Source organism: Ammospiza caudacuta, chromosome Z (assembly GCF_027887145.1).
Source record: "Ammospiza caudacuta isolate bAmmCau1 chromosome Z, bAmmCau1.pri, whole genome shotgun sequence".
In the NCBI taxonomy this organism is placed as follows: Eukaryota; Metazoa; Chordata; class Aves; order Passeriformes; family Passerellidae; genus Ammospiza; species Ammospiza caudacuta.
Genome location: NC_080632.1, coordinates 18548915 through 18567654, shown reverse-complemented (window position 1 = coordinate 18567654; position 18740 = coordinate 18548915). Strand labels below are relative to the sequence as shown.

The following is an 18740-nucleotide window of genomic DNA, read 5'->3' as shown; positions in this document are numbered from 1 at the left end:
CCTGAGATTAAAAGGTCAGAAGTGGTTTTCCTCCATTTCTTTGAGGAAGGTTCAAAACTCCAGCACTCAGCCACACGACACTCTGAAGTTCAGCTGCCACTTTGATCTGACAACAGCCTATTTGAAGATGCTCACAGAGGCCTAGTCCCTTTAATTGTGGGAAGAATGATATTCTTGTTCACTCTCACAGGCATGGATTAGCCACCAGTTAATAAAGGTTTTCTTTTGGTTAAATTAAGCTTGAAAAGAGAAATAAAAGTCTTGAAGCAAAATTGTTAGAACTTTCCAATTTTGGAATTTTGACATGTCATTTTGAAAAGCCTACAGCATTATAAAGGTGCTTGTGTGTCTGGTAAGATGTGTTAAAAGCTGTTCAACTTTTCAAATATGAAAGTAAGTCACATAATACAGATAATTTAGATTATTTTCATAACACCTACTGATCCCAAAGAAAATGCATAGAAGCCATCAGCATAGATGATAGAGAGCAATTGAATGCTATTACACTGGTTTGCTCCACTGTTACCTTTTTCTAAAAAGCTATTATGATCTTTTGAGTCTTTTACCATATATGGGTCCAACAGCTAAATCAGAAAAAAAAATCCTGTATTTTTAGAGAGCCACTGGATCTAAGATTATTGGAAGAGAAAAATTGCGGCACAGAAAATTCTGTCTTGGAGAATGAAGACATTTGACATTATATTTGCTTCCTGATAGAAATAGTCAAAGAAATGTTCTTTCTAATTGCAATTGTGGCTGATTTTCACCAATCCTTTACTGATAAAGGACAAATAAAATAAAGTTCACACTTGAACATTTCTGAGAGTTAGCTCACTGTGAGAAACTGCAAGTGTATTTCTAGATAATCTGAGGACACCTGAGGATGCCAGAGGCATTTCTGAGGCAAAATGCAAGTTGTGACACTCATTCCTTTCCTTCAGAGGAATAAATAAATCTGCAGCTCTTCTTTGGTCAGAACTCAACAGACTGAACCTAGCCACAAGGTTGGCATTTGAATCCATACTTCAGGATAGATGCCAGCACAATTTTGCTAGTCTAATATGTCAGGGACATAAACAACCAAAAGAAAAAACATGTGGCGATACCCAATCTAGTTTGAAGAATCCTAGCAGGATTAAATTCAACTCCTTATCAGTTTAATTGAACATTTGCTGTGGAATGTAGAGAGTGCAAAAGTGAGCATTTGCGTATACTTTGAATGCCACCTTCCAAACTGGATCATTAGCTCTAGCAGCTAATAAAGTACTGCTATTAAAAATAAAAAGACATAAAATCAAAGTCCATTTCTCCTAATGGGAACCAAGTCAGTGGTTTTCACCTTGGCAAAGGGTGGAGTGGAATTTGTGGCTACCCAGCAACACACCCAGAGAAGCCCACAATCACCAGGGACAAGGTTAAGGCAGTTCAGTGTCTGTGCTCAGTGTAGACCCTCCCCTGCTCAGGGAATGTCATTCCTGCTTTCCTGAACTCCGCCTGCAGTATCTGCAGAGGAAAGCAGGCTCGCATTGTCTTCCACTGCTAGCCCCAGGAAACATGATATCATTCTCAAACAAAAGCGGGAAAGCTGACAGATCTATTGAGATGGGTGTGACTACAGCACACACCTCGCTGGTCGGCCCCTGTGGAAAATTCAGTGACTGGCAGCTCATCGGCAATGGGCTGTCTGTGCTCGCCACATTTTAATCTCTGCAAATGACTTGTTTCTCCTGCACTTGTGACTTAAGGAAGGCCATTGCTGTCTGTGTCAGATAGTTTATGACACAATGCAGAGAAACAGGAGGGACAAGGAAAAAGGTTGGAATAACTGGACTTTCTTTTCTTCTCCATCCATAATGCTCACAGCACCAGATATTTTCTAAAAGTATAAAGCTGGAAGGGATCTGAGGTAAATAGGTCGAATCCATGTGCAGCTAAACAACCAAGAAACTGAAGCCACGGAAGAGGAGTTGGCAATAAGAATATGAAGCCTATTACAGCAATTGCTAGATAAGAATATTTCCAAACATGATTTCAGCAGATTAAAAACCTTTTTTTTTTTTGATCTGCATTAACCTCTAGCCTTTTATCGATGCCAAAAGTAACATCTCAAACTCGCAATTTTATTGTTAACAGCTGTTAGCATGCTGCTAATCAGGAAGATCTGTGCAAAGCAATCATGAAGAAAGTTGCATGGAAATGAGGACTTCTGCCTTTTCTTCCTAATTTCTGGTTTTCATTGCAGGACAATTTGCAGTTCTACAGCACATTACATTTTCACTGTGAGATGGACTGGATCTATATATATCTCAATACAATGGTCAGGGGTGAGTTAAGAGTCTAAGGTTATCATATGACTTGTATTTTTCTTTTACATATTTTTACAGAAGAAACTGACTAGAGAATCAAATGGAGGATTGTTAAAGTGATACTCAAATGTGGAGCAACTCTGAATCTGATGGCAGGAGGACAGTCGTCCTCAGGGCTCTGCATGTGATAGATTCGGCAAGGTATCTCAAACATAATTGCTGAAATTACTGTTAGCTGAAGTTGAATCAGTATATTTCTGTATACCTTTCTACAGATATCTCTTATGGCAACTTCTGACTTGCTGAACTAATGACATTTCCTGATAATACTATATAACCATATTTGAAGTGGTTTTAATTGATCTTGTATTTTTCCCCTTTTTGCTCACTGACTTTCATCTAAATTCCACTTGTGGAATATTGTCTAAAATCAGATACTGGAATAGCTACACACATCAAGTGTACAGCTAGTTCATAAAATCAGTCACAGAAGAAATTGACATTTAATCTGTATTTAGAACAGATTTCTTAGGGAATGACACCAATGGTTTTAAAGTTATCAGCTGTATGAAAAAAATCGTGCCATTAGACAGAAAAAAACCCCTGCTGCAACATGTGTCAACAAATTCAATAGTCGAAAGCGGCAGCAGTGGATGCTACATGTAGTTAAATCACCCCCAGTTGCTTGGCCCCAGTCCTGCCCTCACTGGCTGTAAGAGCTCTGCACAGAGAAGTGGTATCACTGAAACAAACATTAGTACTTAAATCAGTAAAGGTAAACGTTGGAGTGAAGGGTAGACAGTCAAAGGGTAGGCGCATACTGTGTGAAAAACAAAGAAAGGCATGACAGGTCCAGTACAGCAATTAAAGACAAAGTTTACCTGAAATCAACAAGCTGAATCCACAGAGAACTAGGTGTGCTAGAGGGTCCATGCTTTCCAAAGTGTATCCATCCAGTTCTTACAGTTGCTCATGGAGTATCCTTTCCCCGGGGCAGCCCTTTAGCAGTTATTCTTGTCCTGCATGGTACGCTGTTTACAAGTCACAGGCAAGAAATCAGAGCACTGGCGCAGGCTGGAACAGTCTCATTGCCGTCTGAGTACAGGGAGTTTAAGTTCCTTTTTCCTGTTTCCTTTGTAGATTAGGATGGGAAAGGCAGGATCTTAAAGGCATTTTTGTATCAGCAGGACTGCAGGGCAGTGCAAATCCCGTCCATCCAGCAATACATCAAAACAATTATCTGGAGCTGCGGGAGAAGCAGGGGACCGCTGTTGTTCATAGTCAGCAGAAAAGGAACAATGATGGCATCCTCCAGTAGGCGGGAGAGGGCAAGTAAAACATCCTCCACCTAGGTACAGTAGGTGGAAAGTGTTAGTGTCTCCTTCTTGGAGACCAGGTCTGCTAACTTCTCAGGGTGCTATTGTGTTTTCCCTTATTTATTTAATCCACATGTAAGCTGCTGGCTGCAATGCATTTCTGCACACAATAATGAAAATATGAAGTAAACAGTAACAAAGCAGCCTGCTGAATCCAGTATAGACCAAACCCATCCACAATCCAGTGAACTACTCCCTTAGTACATGTGTTTTATTGGAAACAATTTTTCTTTACATTTGACAATTGGAACCAGACTGAAAACTTGTTGCAATAATAAAGCTCACACAGAGTTATTATGACTTCAGTAGGATTAAAATGCCCATATCACTCAGGGAGGTCTTGGAAGCTATAACAAAACCCAGAGAAAAAATACAAAGGAAAGCAGAAAAAAAATTTTAAATAAATGGAAAGGCAGCACTCAAATATATAAACTGAATTGAAAATAAAGAGCAATCTTATTTACCACTTTACTAAACATGATCCATTGCAATATAATATTTGGAAGTTCTGTAATCCTGCCAAGATGCCAACAGCCAGAATTACTTTTATGGAAGTACAGAAAAAGGAATGTTCAGCTTAATTTTGGAAAGGGGGCATGGGTTTATCCTACTTTAATTTCCTTTTAGCTTTGGCTTGTAGTGTAGATTTCACAGAGGAAGTCCTGCATACCCAAGATCTATTGCCATGTGGAGAGAAGTTTTACATCCACAGAAAATGGGTGTCTCCTGGCCCTCCATATAACTGAAAGCCAAATCAAGTAGAAATTTATACTGAAAATACTCTTTGGGGGCAAAAACACAGTATGAGGTACAAACATCACTAACATTCCTTTTTGATGCTTAAAGGAGGCAGAATATAAGATATTCATGTGGTTTCGTTTCAGACTAAAAAAACCCTATATATATATTTTGTCCATTTTAGATTTTGGAGAACATCTACTCTTTTTTGACTCCTAGATGTAAAGCAGCAGTGATTACCCCTTTCCAACTGGACTTTATCTTTTATAAGTCTGCAAGCAGCGATTCCCTCCAATATCAGAATACTTACTGTATTGGCAAATACTAAGTATTATCATACTTCCTATCTTGTGGAAAACTGTTTTGTCATTCATTTAACCTCCTTATAAGTTGGCCAATCCTCAATTATTTTTTAATATCTTTTAATTTGTTGAGGGATGGGGAGCAGGGAGGAAGGACAGGGGAGTTAAGCAACTGCAGTCAAGGCTGTGGTTCTTCAGATTGCTATTCTAAATTTAGAGGGGTTTTTAAAGTTTTCACTTAAATCTCACTTTCCTGCTGAAGAGAAATGTGCCATGTCTCCATTTGAAATACACCTAGATACAAAGCAATGCTCCTGATACTGATTTTGCAGTATGAAAAATGAGCCAGGTGAGCTGTTCATTCTTTCTGACGAACCAACTTGTATTACTGATCATTTCATCTGCCATACAAGGGCGTTATTTATCTCCAGGACAGAGTGGACAGGCTGAATATGCTGCAGCATTCCACAAATTCAAGAAGGTTGTGAAGGCCTGCTGAAGCCAGAAGAGAGGAGATACATACTTACCCAAGTCAGAATTTGTTCAGGGTACCAGCATCAGCAGGACTGTGTATTTGATTTCTGTTTCATTACAAAATTTCATTTTCAAAGAAATAAAGAATAGCATCTATAATTCAGCCAACAATAATGTACTCCACTTAGGTCTGTTTCTATTTGGAAAGCTTTTCAATGCCACAGTTTAAATACTCCTCCCACTGATGTCAAAATGAATCACATGATAAACTTTGTCTACTGCAGAATTTAAAGGATTTCAATATTCTGACTTACTCTCACTCAACATTAAGTGTCTGCTAGGTCTACCTTTATTATTTTCATCCTTATATTTCATAAGACTAGAACATAAGTATTTTTAAGGTAGGTGATATCAATTTTTTGCCCCATGAATTAAAAACTGCATGATCTGATCACCCTCTGATTGGTGATTGTCTGTCACCACCACCAAAGAGACAGTCCTTAGCTAACAGGGATATTGAGTCTCAGCTGGCACTCACTATTAATGACCTGAAGGATTCTAAATAGCCTTTGGCAAAACCAGATGGCCAGAAAAACAAACTGGGCTAAAAGTAAGGATGGCACAAGGAATAAGATATGGTACTGAGTTACTCTAACTTTTATTCCATGTCAGGCTGTTGACTACCAGGCTGTCCAATGAGCATCCTTGCTACATCCTCAGTCAGGTATGTAGCTGTATTTTGGCCCCTTAGGCCACACTCTCATATTTTCTAAAGGTACTTGGAAAGACTCCAAAAGTTTCAAAAGTGTTCCTCTCTAAAACATCAGGTTTTTTTGTTGTTAGCTGTTGATTCAAACATATTCACATCTTAAACCCTGACACAATGGCATGTGTGAATTCAAATTAGTTGCAGCAGGGAAACAAATTTTCTTCCAACATGTAAATAGAACCCTAGCATTAAACATGGCTTTTCATAACTCTCTTTGCTGAAGGCTAATTTTATGATATGTCAAGTGCCCTGAACTCCTGACACCAGGCTTTCCTCCTTAGATAAGCTGCATAGTTGTCTCAAGGACAACCCATTCATACATGCTGTACCACATGGAAATATGTGAAGAGGAAAAAGAAACAATGCCACTATACTTCTTTAGTCAGGTAGATGTGTTAGCAGAAATCACATATCCTCTTACAGTGTCTGGTTGTATTCTATTTTTTGGAACCAGGCCATTACTTTGGCCTTGATGTGATGTTAATGTGTTAGTAGGAGGCAGTAAAGGAACTTCAGGAATTATTACTCATCACAGTCAGCTAATGTGAAACAAAGGCTCACAAATGATAGGGTTTAAGCTTAATTTCCCAAACAGATCATGTTCTCCTCTGCAGCATGTCCTGTGCCACTGAGGCCATCTATAGCCCCTAAGCCATCTATCTGGGACCACCTGGAAGTGAGAGGTAGCAGCCAGGAGGCCAGGCAGAGGACACGTGCAGCTGCTGGTGCAAGCACTCAGGATGAGCACTGCCCTACCACTTCAGTGGCAGAGGCAAATGCAGGGAGGTAAAGGTTTCTGGGGTACATGTCATGCAAACATGGACAGGACAGTATGGAGCAATGGTGCTGTTGAAAAGGGTAGTTTTGAGAAACTTTAGATGAGGTAGAGAAGGTAACAGTGTTTTTTGCTGCACCTCATTCTGAGGAGGTGCAGTTTCTTTATGCTTTTTCTACTGCTTCTCCTGCATATACATACTTAGAAGGCAATTCAGGGTTGTAAACATAGCTATGATCCACTTGTTTTGCTCCATATTTTTGTTTTCTTTTCTAAGAAATGAGTCTGTGTATCTGTGTTTAATGGCAACAGTTGTATATCCAAATATCTTTAAGATATTGATATTAAATCTCCCCAAACGATGTACAGAAATACTACTACTACTGCTTAAAGTAAAAGGGCATGAACAAGGCAAATTTAATATTTTTTACATCTGAAGAAATAAAGATTAATTTCATAAGCCTCTTAAAACATGTGATCTTTGAAGACCGGACTATTGTTTTCAAGGACCAGGAAATGGGTCATGTCAACTGGATCTCAGGGGTAGTGTTCTCAGCCATTAGGGTTACAGAAATTCATTCTTAATATCCTGTGTGCAGGACCTACTATCTTCCCTGACTTATTATCACACTGTTAGTATGATTTGATGGTGCTTTTTAATGGTGATTTTAAACAAGTACAACTTAGTGATAAATTTGCTGTCTACCTGCCTCTTCTTCCAAATTTGGGATTAGAAATCTTACAGAAATCTTGGAAATCTGAAGGCTTCATTTAGAATTTTGTCTCTCATGCATAACTGTTAAAGTCACTGATGCAACTGATAATTTCTACTATAGTCACAATTTTATTTTTCTTCTTAATTTTAAGAAGTGCTGTGCCCCCCTTACATCACAAGTATTTGTGGGCAAGCTTGAATTGTATGTTGGAGACAGAGGTCTTGTACCTTACTCATCCTTTGCTGCACAGTGGAAATCTTGGGGCTGATACAGAGATACCAGTGTTCAGTGAATCAAGCTCAGTCACTTTAAATGAACATAGCTTTCAAGGAATTAGCTTTACAAGAGGAAACAAGAGTGGATAATTTTACATTTCTGGCTCTTTTTCTCTCTCTTTTTTTTTTTTTTTTTTTTATGTGGAGCATTTCCTCTTATTTCACACATTTGGCATATTGTCCAGTTAGTCCTCCTTCCTTAAAGGAGGACCTCTAAGTGTTGAGCACAAGTCAGGGTACAAATGTTTCTTCCTCGGCTCCAAGATTCTGTCAATCACAACAAATGATTGACCAAAGCTGGGATTTGAATTCAGATAATCTCTGTAGTAGTGATTGCTTAAGGGCTTCCTTCCTCTTTAATCAAAAAGACAAAGATGATAACTATTTTGTTTGGGAGGAATCCAGTTCCCTTCTGAATGCTTGACCTGCATTTCAGAGACTTGCTCTGCACATACAAGATATGTATCATGTGGTGTTCAGCTGCTATTCACACCATGCAGGTGTTCAAGTGAGCTCCAATTTTAGGATGACTTTCAGAATCTGAAGGGTTTTCACTCCAATTGCTACACCCACCACACCCATTATCACCATGAGAGACACTTCCAACGAGCTCACTCAAAGCAGATATTTTAAGAACAGTTACAAAGGAAGTCTAATCTCTTTCTCCTCAAACTAAGACATTCTAATGGCTTCCACCTCTTCATTAGGCCTGCTTTATGCCTTGTATTTTTGTTTTATGCTTGCAGCAGGGAAACAGAAGTGTACAGAAAGAATTTACAAACACTTCACCTTGGAAACATGTCCATACAATTGTGAAACAGCACATACTAGCACTTAGAGCCATTAACTAAAGTTGTCAGGCAGAAAGAATTCTCAGTGTTCTGCCTGTCTGGAATTGCTCAAAGGAATATTGCATTGTTGTACTCTAAGCTCACTAAGAGAAATTAAAAAATAAACTTATTTTGAAAGAAAAACAAGGTTTTGAAAATCACCATGAAAAGTAATGAAGGCAAGATGAAACAGGAAGACCAACAAGAGGATTAGCTTTGCTTGCAGGAAAAATACAGTTTGCTTGGAGATATGATGATATCCCTGTATATATGGAAACAAGGCTGGAGTACTGTCATGCCATCATGAGCTGGGAACAACAGCAGTAATTCCTGTGCTCGTTCTCAAGCAAAAATAACATGGCAGCAACAGATGCTTTGATTGAAGGCTTTGAAATTGAAATGCTTCTTTTCATACAGTGTGCCATTGAAGTGAGATGTGGAAGTGACAGTAATTGTCAAACCTGGTATCCTAATCCCCCCCTACTGAAGGGGGACTAGGTAAGGGAACTTTTAACAAACTACATACATGTATATGGAGCTTGTTGAGATGCACCCACATGCGTAGAGAGATAGCTGACTTAAGGCATTGCAAGGTCATTCCTGAGTACCTTTTTTATTTTATGGTGGTAAGGGAGAGGCTTCTGAATACTGAAAGCTAGAATGTGTCCCTTCAGGAGAGCAAGAAGAGTGATCAGTCCAATGACAGACTGGTCAGCCTCACCTCAATCTCTGAGAAAGTTGTGAAGCAGCTAAGGGGGGGGTACAATCTCCAGACACATGAAGGATGTAAAGTTGATCATGAGCAAGAAGCACCGACTTATGAAGCAGAAATTATGCTTAACCAACATGATAGCCATCCACAATGAGGCAACTAATAACATACAAGGAGAGAAGTGTGGATGTTGTTTACCTCAGCATAAGCAAGGTGTTTGCCAGAGTTTTCCATTAAATCCTCACAGATAAGCTGACAAAGTATGGTTACATAAGCAGGCTTGGGGCTCTCTGTGTGGTCAGTGGCCTGAAATCCAGTTGGAGGCCAGCCAGTAGTGGAATACAACAATCATGGATATGAGGGCAATATAGTTTAACCTTTTCACCAATAACCTGGATGATGGGTCAGAGATCACCCTCAGGAAGCTTGCAGATGACACAAAGCTGGGAGGAGTGGCTGATACACCATATGGGTGTAGTGCTGGTCAGAGGGATCTAAACAGGTGAAGTGGGCAGCCAAGAATGTCATGAAGTTCCACACACTGGAATTTCACACAGATGCATGCACAGTCCTGTCCCTGTGGAGGAACAATCCAGGCACCCATGCACACTGAGGGCTGAGTGGCTGGAAACCTGCTTTACTGAGAAGCACCTTGGGGCCCTTCCTGGTGTACACCAAGCTGACCAATAGCCAACAATGCACAGCAAAACAGGCCAGCAGTATTCTGGGGCAAGTTAGGAAGAGCATTGCCAGGCAGACTGAGGGAGGTGATACTCAGCCCTGCTGAGAAAGGTGAGCAGAAGGGATTTTAAGTATCTCCACTCTGCAGATGATGACAGTTAATTCATGTCCTCTCAGTCTGAAGTCATAGCATAAAATGAATAAAAGATTGTCTGGGTAGAGAGACGTGCGTTACTGAATTCATGTCCTGACGTACACACAGGAACTTCAGTGAAAAAACATTGTCTGGTAATTAAACTGTATAAAAATATATGTGTGTGTGTATGTGTGTGTGTACATACATACATGTATATATATATTTATATATATATATAAAGAGTTAAAGGAAAAGTTATTTTCACTTGAAAAAAACTATGTAAGTGTACAATTTACACAGCTCACTACTAGGAGTGAGTTAATAATGTTCCAGAGGGAGATGAAACGCTTGCCACGCAGCTTACCCCTCTGCATCTATACAGTTCTTTTCAGCCATGGGTACTATGACTGCTATCAAGGAGCATACGGGTGAATTGTTAAGAGAAAGACTGAGTGATGAGATTCTTACACAGAAACAGGTTATCTGAAGATCCTTCAGTAGAACAAGGAAGAGAACTGCATGCTGAAGAAAGGGATTTCATGACAGGCATCTCCTGGGAACGCAGCCAAAACCTGTAAGCTTTACCATGCTACCTTACAGAATCCCTACCAAGGAATAAAACCTTCCCCTGCCCTGAGAGAAAGCAAAGTCAAAGCAATCTGTTTATTCAGTCTGCAGCTTTTTTCCATTGTACATTGCAATATGTTATTCTAGCACAAGTGGAATTCAGGAGATGATCTCTCTAGCTGATGGTTCGACTGGTGAGAATATTAGACTTCAACTTTATCTCTGCAATAGCTGAAACTCTGACAGGAAGGAAAAGACTTTAGTGGGAATTTCCCCTAGATAACAGCCCTTAGTTTATAGAAATCCCGTTCCATTATCTCTAAATATTCTAAACATATAGAGCAACACTATTCAGTATGCTGAATTAGCAAAAACAGTGCTTTCTGCACAAATCTTCAATATTTTTAGCTTACAGAGCTTTTTATATTCAAAAAGACAATCATAGATTTGAGGAAATTTAGTGACAAAAATACAGAACTATTTTAATGGACTCAGAACATTTCCTAATAATTTCTCTACTCCAGTTTCATGAAGTGAGGCACATAGTCCACCTCTTTTCTGGAAAACTTTTCTAAGAGAGCAGAACAGCTATAAATCCAGATCCCACTACTTTTTTGTAGTATCTTTCTATAAGACTACTAGCTTACTGTTCAGCTAAGATTTCTATCTATAATCAACTGTGCTATTTCTATTTGATCAGGACTAGCTTACAATATACCAGGTGAAAGAAATTATCAATAAGCAGTTTATAAAATATATTACATGTAGAATGTGAGATAAATATATAAATGGAATTTTTTTTTAATCTAAATGTTTTCTGAAATTTTGGTATCATGAAGCACATTGTTAGTTTCTATTTAAGCCCTGTTTTTATTCTAAGTTGAAACTCTTCCTTGTGGATTTTTGTCAGAGCTTTCATATGACACTGCTGCTTGAAACTGGAGGGAAAAACACATTGCAGAAAATACAAATAAGTTTCTCTGCTATTTCCTTTACTGGTGAATACTACAGCAGTAAAATGCTTCCCATAAAATCAATGTTAGCTATGTTTCACTACCTTTTATCAGAGTTTGCTCTTTATAATTACATTTTAAAAACATAAGAAAGTTAAGTCTCCATTAGGAAATTAAAATTTGCTGGCCCTTGTTTTATTGTAAGATTTTACACTATGAAGCAATTTTGACTTTAAAAGATGCTTGTCATCATTACATGCTTTCCTTACTTGGTATAAATTGCAATATATAGGTATGGTATGTTGATGTTACCATTTATCTTATTATGCACTTAATTTAAGATAATGCATATGACAGCGCGCCAAGCAGTCCTGTTCTGTTTGACAGGGGCAAGACTACAAGGCAATTAGAAATTCAGGGTGTAAAGCAGACTAAAATTTCACATTTGAGAATTCAGCAATGGGCCTCAGTAACTCATTGGGCAGTATTTCCTTTTTGTTTCTAAAATTCAGATGTTTATTTCTAAAAATTTTAAACAGTGCAAAAGGAGAGATAGTATTAAAACCTGTAACTTCTAAAAACCTGGAAAAATAATTTTAAGAATATCTTCCACCCTAGTGGTGAATAAATTATCTCAGTAGTCCAGCTTTCCACACGGCCTTTGCACATCTCTCATTGTTGGTCCATTCAGGCAGGAAGGAAATGCCTGGGTTCAGTTCTTGGTGTTCTGTAAAGCTTCTATGAGAGCTTTGTTGTATTCTTTGACCAGCTTTCTCGAATTCTTCATTATTGGCTGGTAGTCACTCTCCTGACTTTTTGCTGCTATGACTGATTAAAAGAATTAAGGAAACGAACTGCCAGTATAAATATGAGCATAATCACAGATCACAAGGGAACCACAAGACCATACATTTCCTTCTGTGAAAACTGTCAAGGGATGAAAATAGCGGAAAAAACTCATACCAGGGCTAATAATAATAATGATCTACACTTATTTACTAGCTGCCATCTCACGACAAGCACTTTAGAAAAAAGGAGCGATTACATACCTAAGGCACTTTTGTTCATATATATATATGTAGGCAATAAGTTCCTCAGGAAGGACTCTGCTTATTGTTACATTGCAAACCAAATCACAGAAGCCCCAGTCCAAGAAAGCAGCCCCGCTCCAGTAGCCCAAGATTTAAGTACTCTGTATAAGGGTCTGCAGTTGGATAGTCAATGTTTTATACTAAGTTAGGAGATACTTTAATATCCTGATCAACTTGTTTTCTTGGTTTTAAAGTCTTTTCTGTTGAGAAAAACTGTGTTTAAGAGTATTGCCTTAATAAAATATTCCTGTAGAGCCTCCTTCAAAGAAGAGTTGGCTCCAAACTATATTACACTAGCCAAGACTTTTTCAGATATTTTTCTAGGAATTAGAGCATGTAGCAGATTTGAGAAATGGGATATTTGGTATTTGCAGAAAACAACATTATATGTATACACCTACATATAGCTATATGTATGTGCATTAATTACTAAATAATTATCATCATCATCAGTATTATTTCCGTGATGGCTAGCCTAACACAGAATTGCCTGATATACATCCCCATGCCATTTTCGTTGCTCAACACACTACACTAGATGGTGGAGTCCAGTTTTGATGTTACCTTCACCAATTACATTTGTATTGTAATCATGTAACAGTGATTTTGTGCATCTTACAGATTTCAGATTTTTTAAATAACAACTTGTTTCTTAAATAATTTTAAAGAAGTAATTTTATTGCAGTGAATTTACGGTCCTTATAATATAAAATAAAAGCACAGCTTGGTCCTATTCAGATCTCTATAATAACTAAGCAGAAAAACAGAAAAATAGTACTGATGTGAAGAACCATCATTTGTTTAATTAAAACAAATTTCCGTGCTTTTCCTAATTTCAAAAACTATCTTATGAAAGCCAGTTGCAAATCAGCAAGTAATGATTTTGTTGATATCATTACTGAAATGCAACTTGTTAATCTGAATTCCATAGAGAGCTACAAGACAGTTCGCCACCTCAGCATGTTTTCAAACAATGTTACACTGGCAGATTAATATCAGTTAAGACTGAAGAGATGTGAAGATAAACTTTATATGTAACCTTGCAGAAAACCTGAGAAAGAAGGAAAAATTCCAGACTGCAATGCAAAGCTTATGTTTTAGGACTCTGTAAAACTCTTTCAGACAACACATGCAAGTTTCGCTATATATAATATCTATCAGCTAAGCAGATATTTGCAAAGGATTGCCTTTCCCCTTCTCCCCTGTCTTTTGCAGCCCATTCCGTCCTGTCTTGTTCTGCTGGAGGAAACAGACTACTTCCTCAATTAATACAGTGTGTGAATTTGACTCTTACCTCTTAAAGAAAAGGATACACTCCTTCATCATGAAGTTATTTTGCTCATGGTGCTGCCACTTCCTCTCCAAATTTGTAAGCTGAAAACACAATACCACAAAAAGAGCCAAAAATTAAAATGGTAATAATTACACATATATTTACATAAATAATTTTGTATCAGTACCTTGTACTCTATCAACTGATAAGATCAAAGTTATTTCACATAAAAACCACAGAAATGAGAAACAATGGCAAAATGCTTTTAAAGCTGCTGCTGATTAGCCTGCATATATAATTTAGTACTTTATACTTATACTTAGCATAAAAACACTGTATGCAACTGCAGCAACAGATGAAAAACTCAGATGAGAATTCAAGATTTGTCATATAAAAAAGTTAACAGGCAAGTCAGAAGTAAAAAGGTGAACAATTCAGGGAGATACTAATTCTAATTATGCTCCATATCATTTAGATGGATCTCTTCTTAGAATCGGTAAAATCTAAAATCACCAGAGATACAATATTTCCTGACACTGTCTTGGACTTTGCACTACACAGAAGAAACTTCCTTACTTCCATAGTTAAGTTTCCTGTCTGATGCCAGAAGTTGTGATAAGAACAGAGCTGCAGCGAGAAGATTGTAGGAGTGTGTGTTCAGCGCTGGCACTTCTTCAATACTTTCAGCATCAACAGGAAACTAATGTGGACATTATATTGATGGCTGCTTCCTTACAATACAATTTTATATTTGTTTTTCTGATGCTACTGTTCCAGGTTCTGCATTTCAAGATATGAAGATGTTATTTTTAAAAGTAAAACTAAAAACCATTCTGAGACTAAACTTTAAGTGGAAACTGAGGTAATAAATAAAGAAAATATTGCAGTATTTTAGTTTAAAGCTTTCCTTAAGCTGGAAAAGATGAAAATAGTTTCTATGTAATTCAAACTTTAACAGTAAGAATCAGTTTATTTAGTGTACTAGTTTGCAGGAAACAAGGCAATCATTTGTTTCCAAGATTAGGTATTTCTGGCTAATTAGAATTATTATTGTCCTTTTGGTAGACATTGCTGCACATAACACAGCCAGCAAAGGAGCCTGGAACTGAAATACATGTTATCTTACACAGAGAAAAGGAAAGATTCAGTGTATTTTTACAGTAACTGCTTGAAGACCAGCTGACCTCTTGCAAAATTGCCCAAGTCCTCCACATTTATGAACACTATTTGTACTTCAAAATGCTTGACACATGTCAAATAATCAGCTATTATAAGACATACCTTAATTCACCCTCATTTTTTTACACTCAGGGCGTAAAAAGTAAAGAAAAAAAATCCTTTTCACCCACATAAAAATAGAATTGCCACAGCTTAATGAACTGAAGAAATTACATACAACTACTATTTTTTATAAAATCCTTAGACTGATTATGCAATTCACTTAACACTGTTTGAGTATGCATTTCTAATTTACCTAAACCCTAGAATTTGATCTTGGCAAAAAAGATTCAGAGTGTCTCAAGTCTTTCACATTTTGGCATGTAGCTTTGAGGATTTGCATCATCAGCCTAGAATGATTATCATAACCCTATGCTACAAATGGACACATATGTCTCAGTTTCTATGTCTCAGTCTCTATGTCTTCTCATCTGCTCCGCAACATTAATTTCAAAAGAAAGTCAACTTAAACATCTGCAATATGACCTTCAGCTTTTAACTGTATTAGCAAAAAATAACAGTTCTAAAGGACAAATATCTCAAAAACATAAATCAATAAAAAACAGTGAAATGCATTTAAAAAATCAGTTTCCCTTTCCACTTTATTTTAAGACTATCTATTTTTCTTCTGTGCATTCAAACGTGTTTACCAGTAAAGTTCTGCTGCCAAAATGACAGCAATTTATGTGTATTTATAATGAAAGAATAGAAGCCGATCAAGAAGCTATAAACGTCTTTCCTGATTCACTTTTGAAATACAAATATACATATATACCAAAGTTGTTTAAATGTGAACAGACCCTAAAACTTCAGTGGCCTGCAAGGAGCAGAACTGGAAAAAGGAAAATGGAATTAATAGTACAGATTTAAAGGAAAAAAAAAAATCACCATGACTTTAAAAGCAAAAGAGATCTTCGCTAACTAGCAGTGACCTTTTTCTTCCCTGCAGTTTCTTTCTAAGTTCGTCCTCAAACTACTTAAGCAAAGGAAGGGCAGAAGGTAGAGAGTTCAGAGCAAGATTAACACAAACACTTAAACAAAGGACTCACATAACTTTTAGCTCAGAAAGATTTCTGCTAATAATCCAAAGTTTACAAGCCATTTGTTGGCACAATATTACCTTTTGTTTGAAAACAGCAAATACAGTTACACACTTACAACGCATGACTTAGAAAACTCACTGAGAAGGAACAGATTCTGCCTGTACAAAGCTTCATGTGTATGAGAAAGCCAAAACCAAGAAACAAACAACTGAAGGAATAATATGTAACTTGACCTATACCTGAGAATGGGTCTCATTTTCTTGCAGCTCCTTCTTTAGTGTCTCATACTCTGTATTCAAATGCTCCATTATTTTCTTAAAAGCACGACTTCGTTTTGTTAATTTTTCTTTGTCATCCTCGAGTTTCTAGTTAGGGAAAAACCCAACAAAAAGTGATTAATGGATGAGTTGATTTGATGTGGGCTTCAAGCACATTACTTCAATTTACCTTTTAAGATGCTACTTTTTTTCCTTTTAGAACAAGATCACATGCATATGTGTAAAGAACTCATATGCTTTTCTCCAGCACTGCATGCTCTATCCCAAAAACAATAATCAATGATTATGACCAAGCTGTATGCTTGGACAATACTGTATGAACACCAGTGGGAATGCTGTTATTAAGAATTTGTAGGAAATTCTCTTTTGCTTGTGTTCTGTGTTAGATTGCTAAATTCAAAGCTATGGGCAGTCATAAATTGCATAAGAGTTTAGCTGAATCACTAAAATAGAATGGGGAGATTTTGTGGAAGGCAGTTATTAAAAGATACCCAGCTGAATACCTGCTACATGTACCCAGTTAACAAGTCACACATATAAGCAAAATAGTATTTGGATTAATTTGCACTGATGTGCAATCCTGTTTTTCAGCTGTCAGAAGGACTGCCAGTCACAAAACTGGATTCCCCTCCACTAACTGTTCAAAAGCACACACTTTGTTTCATCCCTTTCATTACCTTTTTCTTTTCTTCTCCTGATGCTTTCAGAGCTGGCAAATTATTGTAGATCTCCAACTCTGCTTTTGTCTGTTCAATTTTGTCCTTAAGAGAAGCTAGTTCACCAACCATCTTGCCCTCCAACAGTTCCATCTTCTGTAGGTCCAGCTGCAGTTTTTGACTCTCTAGATCACCAGAAACACAATCTCTAATTAACAGTACTTTTTGTTTCAAAATACACAGCCCATTACATAAACATTTATGCTATATTTAACCAATATAAACACTTATGATTTTTTGTATTTTTGGGAGTTATTAACGTGAAGGAAACAAAAAATTTGATCTTCACCACCATGCCACAAGTCAGACTCACACACTACAATTACTGTATTATAATCCATAAGTGAAGAGTAATGAAAATATGATGATATGCATCACAGTGTTTCTATTTGTAATGTTTATAGCACCATGCAATTAATTGTAGCACCACAATCTTAAAGCAGTGGTGATAACTTACAAAAAGTTTATTGCAATGCAACAGAAGTGCAGACAGAACACAGACAAACCAAAGAAGTATTTTTATTAATTTTTTAGCATCATCTTCTTTTTATTTGTGCTGCTTGAATATGGATAAGATTTGGTTTTAGGACAACAAATAGTGAAACTTGCAGTAAACATTTGCTTTGTAGAGGAAAACATTTCCATATATCCTTCATATATTCTTCAAAAAAGAAGCGTCACAGCTTATAATATCAACATAGGCTACAATATATAGCATTTACTTCTGAGATGCCATTAAAAACATAGCAGACTTATGTAATTAAAAGAATTACATAAGAACTGTGGGTGGATTATGACATAAAGAGGACTGTAAAGACTGAAACTGTCCAGACATGTGGGAGGGAAGAAACTATATATACACAAAGTAATAAAAGTACTTTGACTCAGTCTTGGGTTAGGTTACTTACCCAGAGTCAGGAAGGACTAGATGTTGGCTAGACTTAGTTTGGACTGTTTTGTGATCTGACCTGTCATTGTATTTCATTCACGTTCCTGAACTCTGAACACATAGCTATATCATCTTATGTTTCAGATCTGTGTCTAACTCAGAAGAACAACAGAGATAATGCAGTTTTCTTCCTACATTCCAAAGTATCAGGCAACATGGGCTATTGAGAGGGAAGAGACTGCACAAAAAACCTTTTCTTGGCATATGTTTGCATCTTGAGATTTGTGCTGATCTGCTGAAAAAAGGAGAGAAAATTTCCTCCCAACTTAATCAAGGCAGTATAAATCTTTAAGTCAGAAGAAAATAGGTGTGTCCATGGGATAGAAGGAGGGTTCACCTTTCCAAAAACTATGGGTATAGTTCTGTCAGTGGACTTACATGGGAAAATCTCACCTGATCAAAACATTCAGAGCAAGATTTTGCTACTCATCTCACTGCTTTGTATTTATGCCATATACTTATATTTTATAGTGAAACACTCACTTTTATCAACATTTCTGGCATATTACAGAGCACTTTCATGATTTCTTCAGGAACCTCAAAATAAAAAAAAAGGACACAC

General features: G+C 37.3%; 2 protein-coding genes across 4 annotated transcripts in view; both read right to left on the bottom strand.

Moving 5' to 3' along the window:
• TEK (TEK receptor tyrosine kinase) overlaps positions 1–3406 on the bottom strand; it is a 38194-nt gene extending 34788 nt beyond the window's left edge. For both annotated transcript variants that reach the window (XM_058823227.1, XM_058823228.1), the window contains exon 1: positions 3188–3406. In XM_058823227.1, coding sequence (XP_058679210.1) covers positions 3188–3239 — 52 coding nt within the window. In that variant the 5' untranslated portion in view covers positions 3240–3406. The remainder of the gene's footprint in view (positions 1–3187) is intronic.
• Positions 3407–11157: 7751 nt separating this feature from the next.
• The window catches only part of IFT74 (intraflagellar transport 74), a 36257-nt gene continuing 28674 nt past the window's right edge, over positions 11158–18740 (bottom strand). For both annotated transcript variants that reach the window (XM_058823634.1, XM_058823635.1), the window contains 4 exons: positions 17191–17354; positions 16475–16600; positions 14015–14075; positions 11158–12438 (listed from right to left, as the gene is read on the bottom strand). In XM_058823634.1, coding sequence (XP_058679617.1) covers positions 12323–12438; positions 14015–14075; positions 16475–16600; positions 17191–17354 — 467 coding nt within the window. In that variant the 3' untranslated portion in view covers positions 11158–12322. The remainder of the gene's footprint in view (positions 12439–14014; positions 14076–16474; positions 16601–17190; positions 17355–18740) is intronic.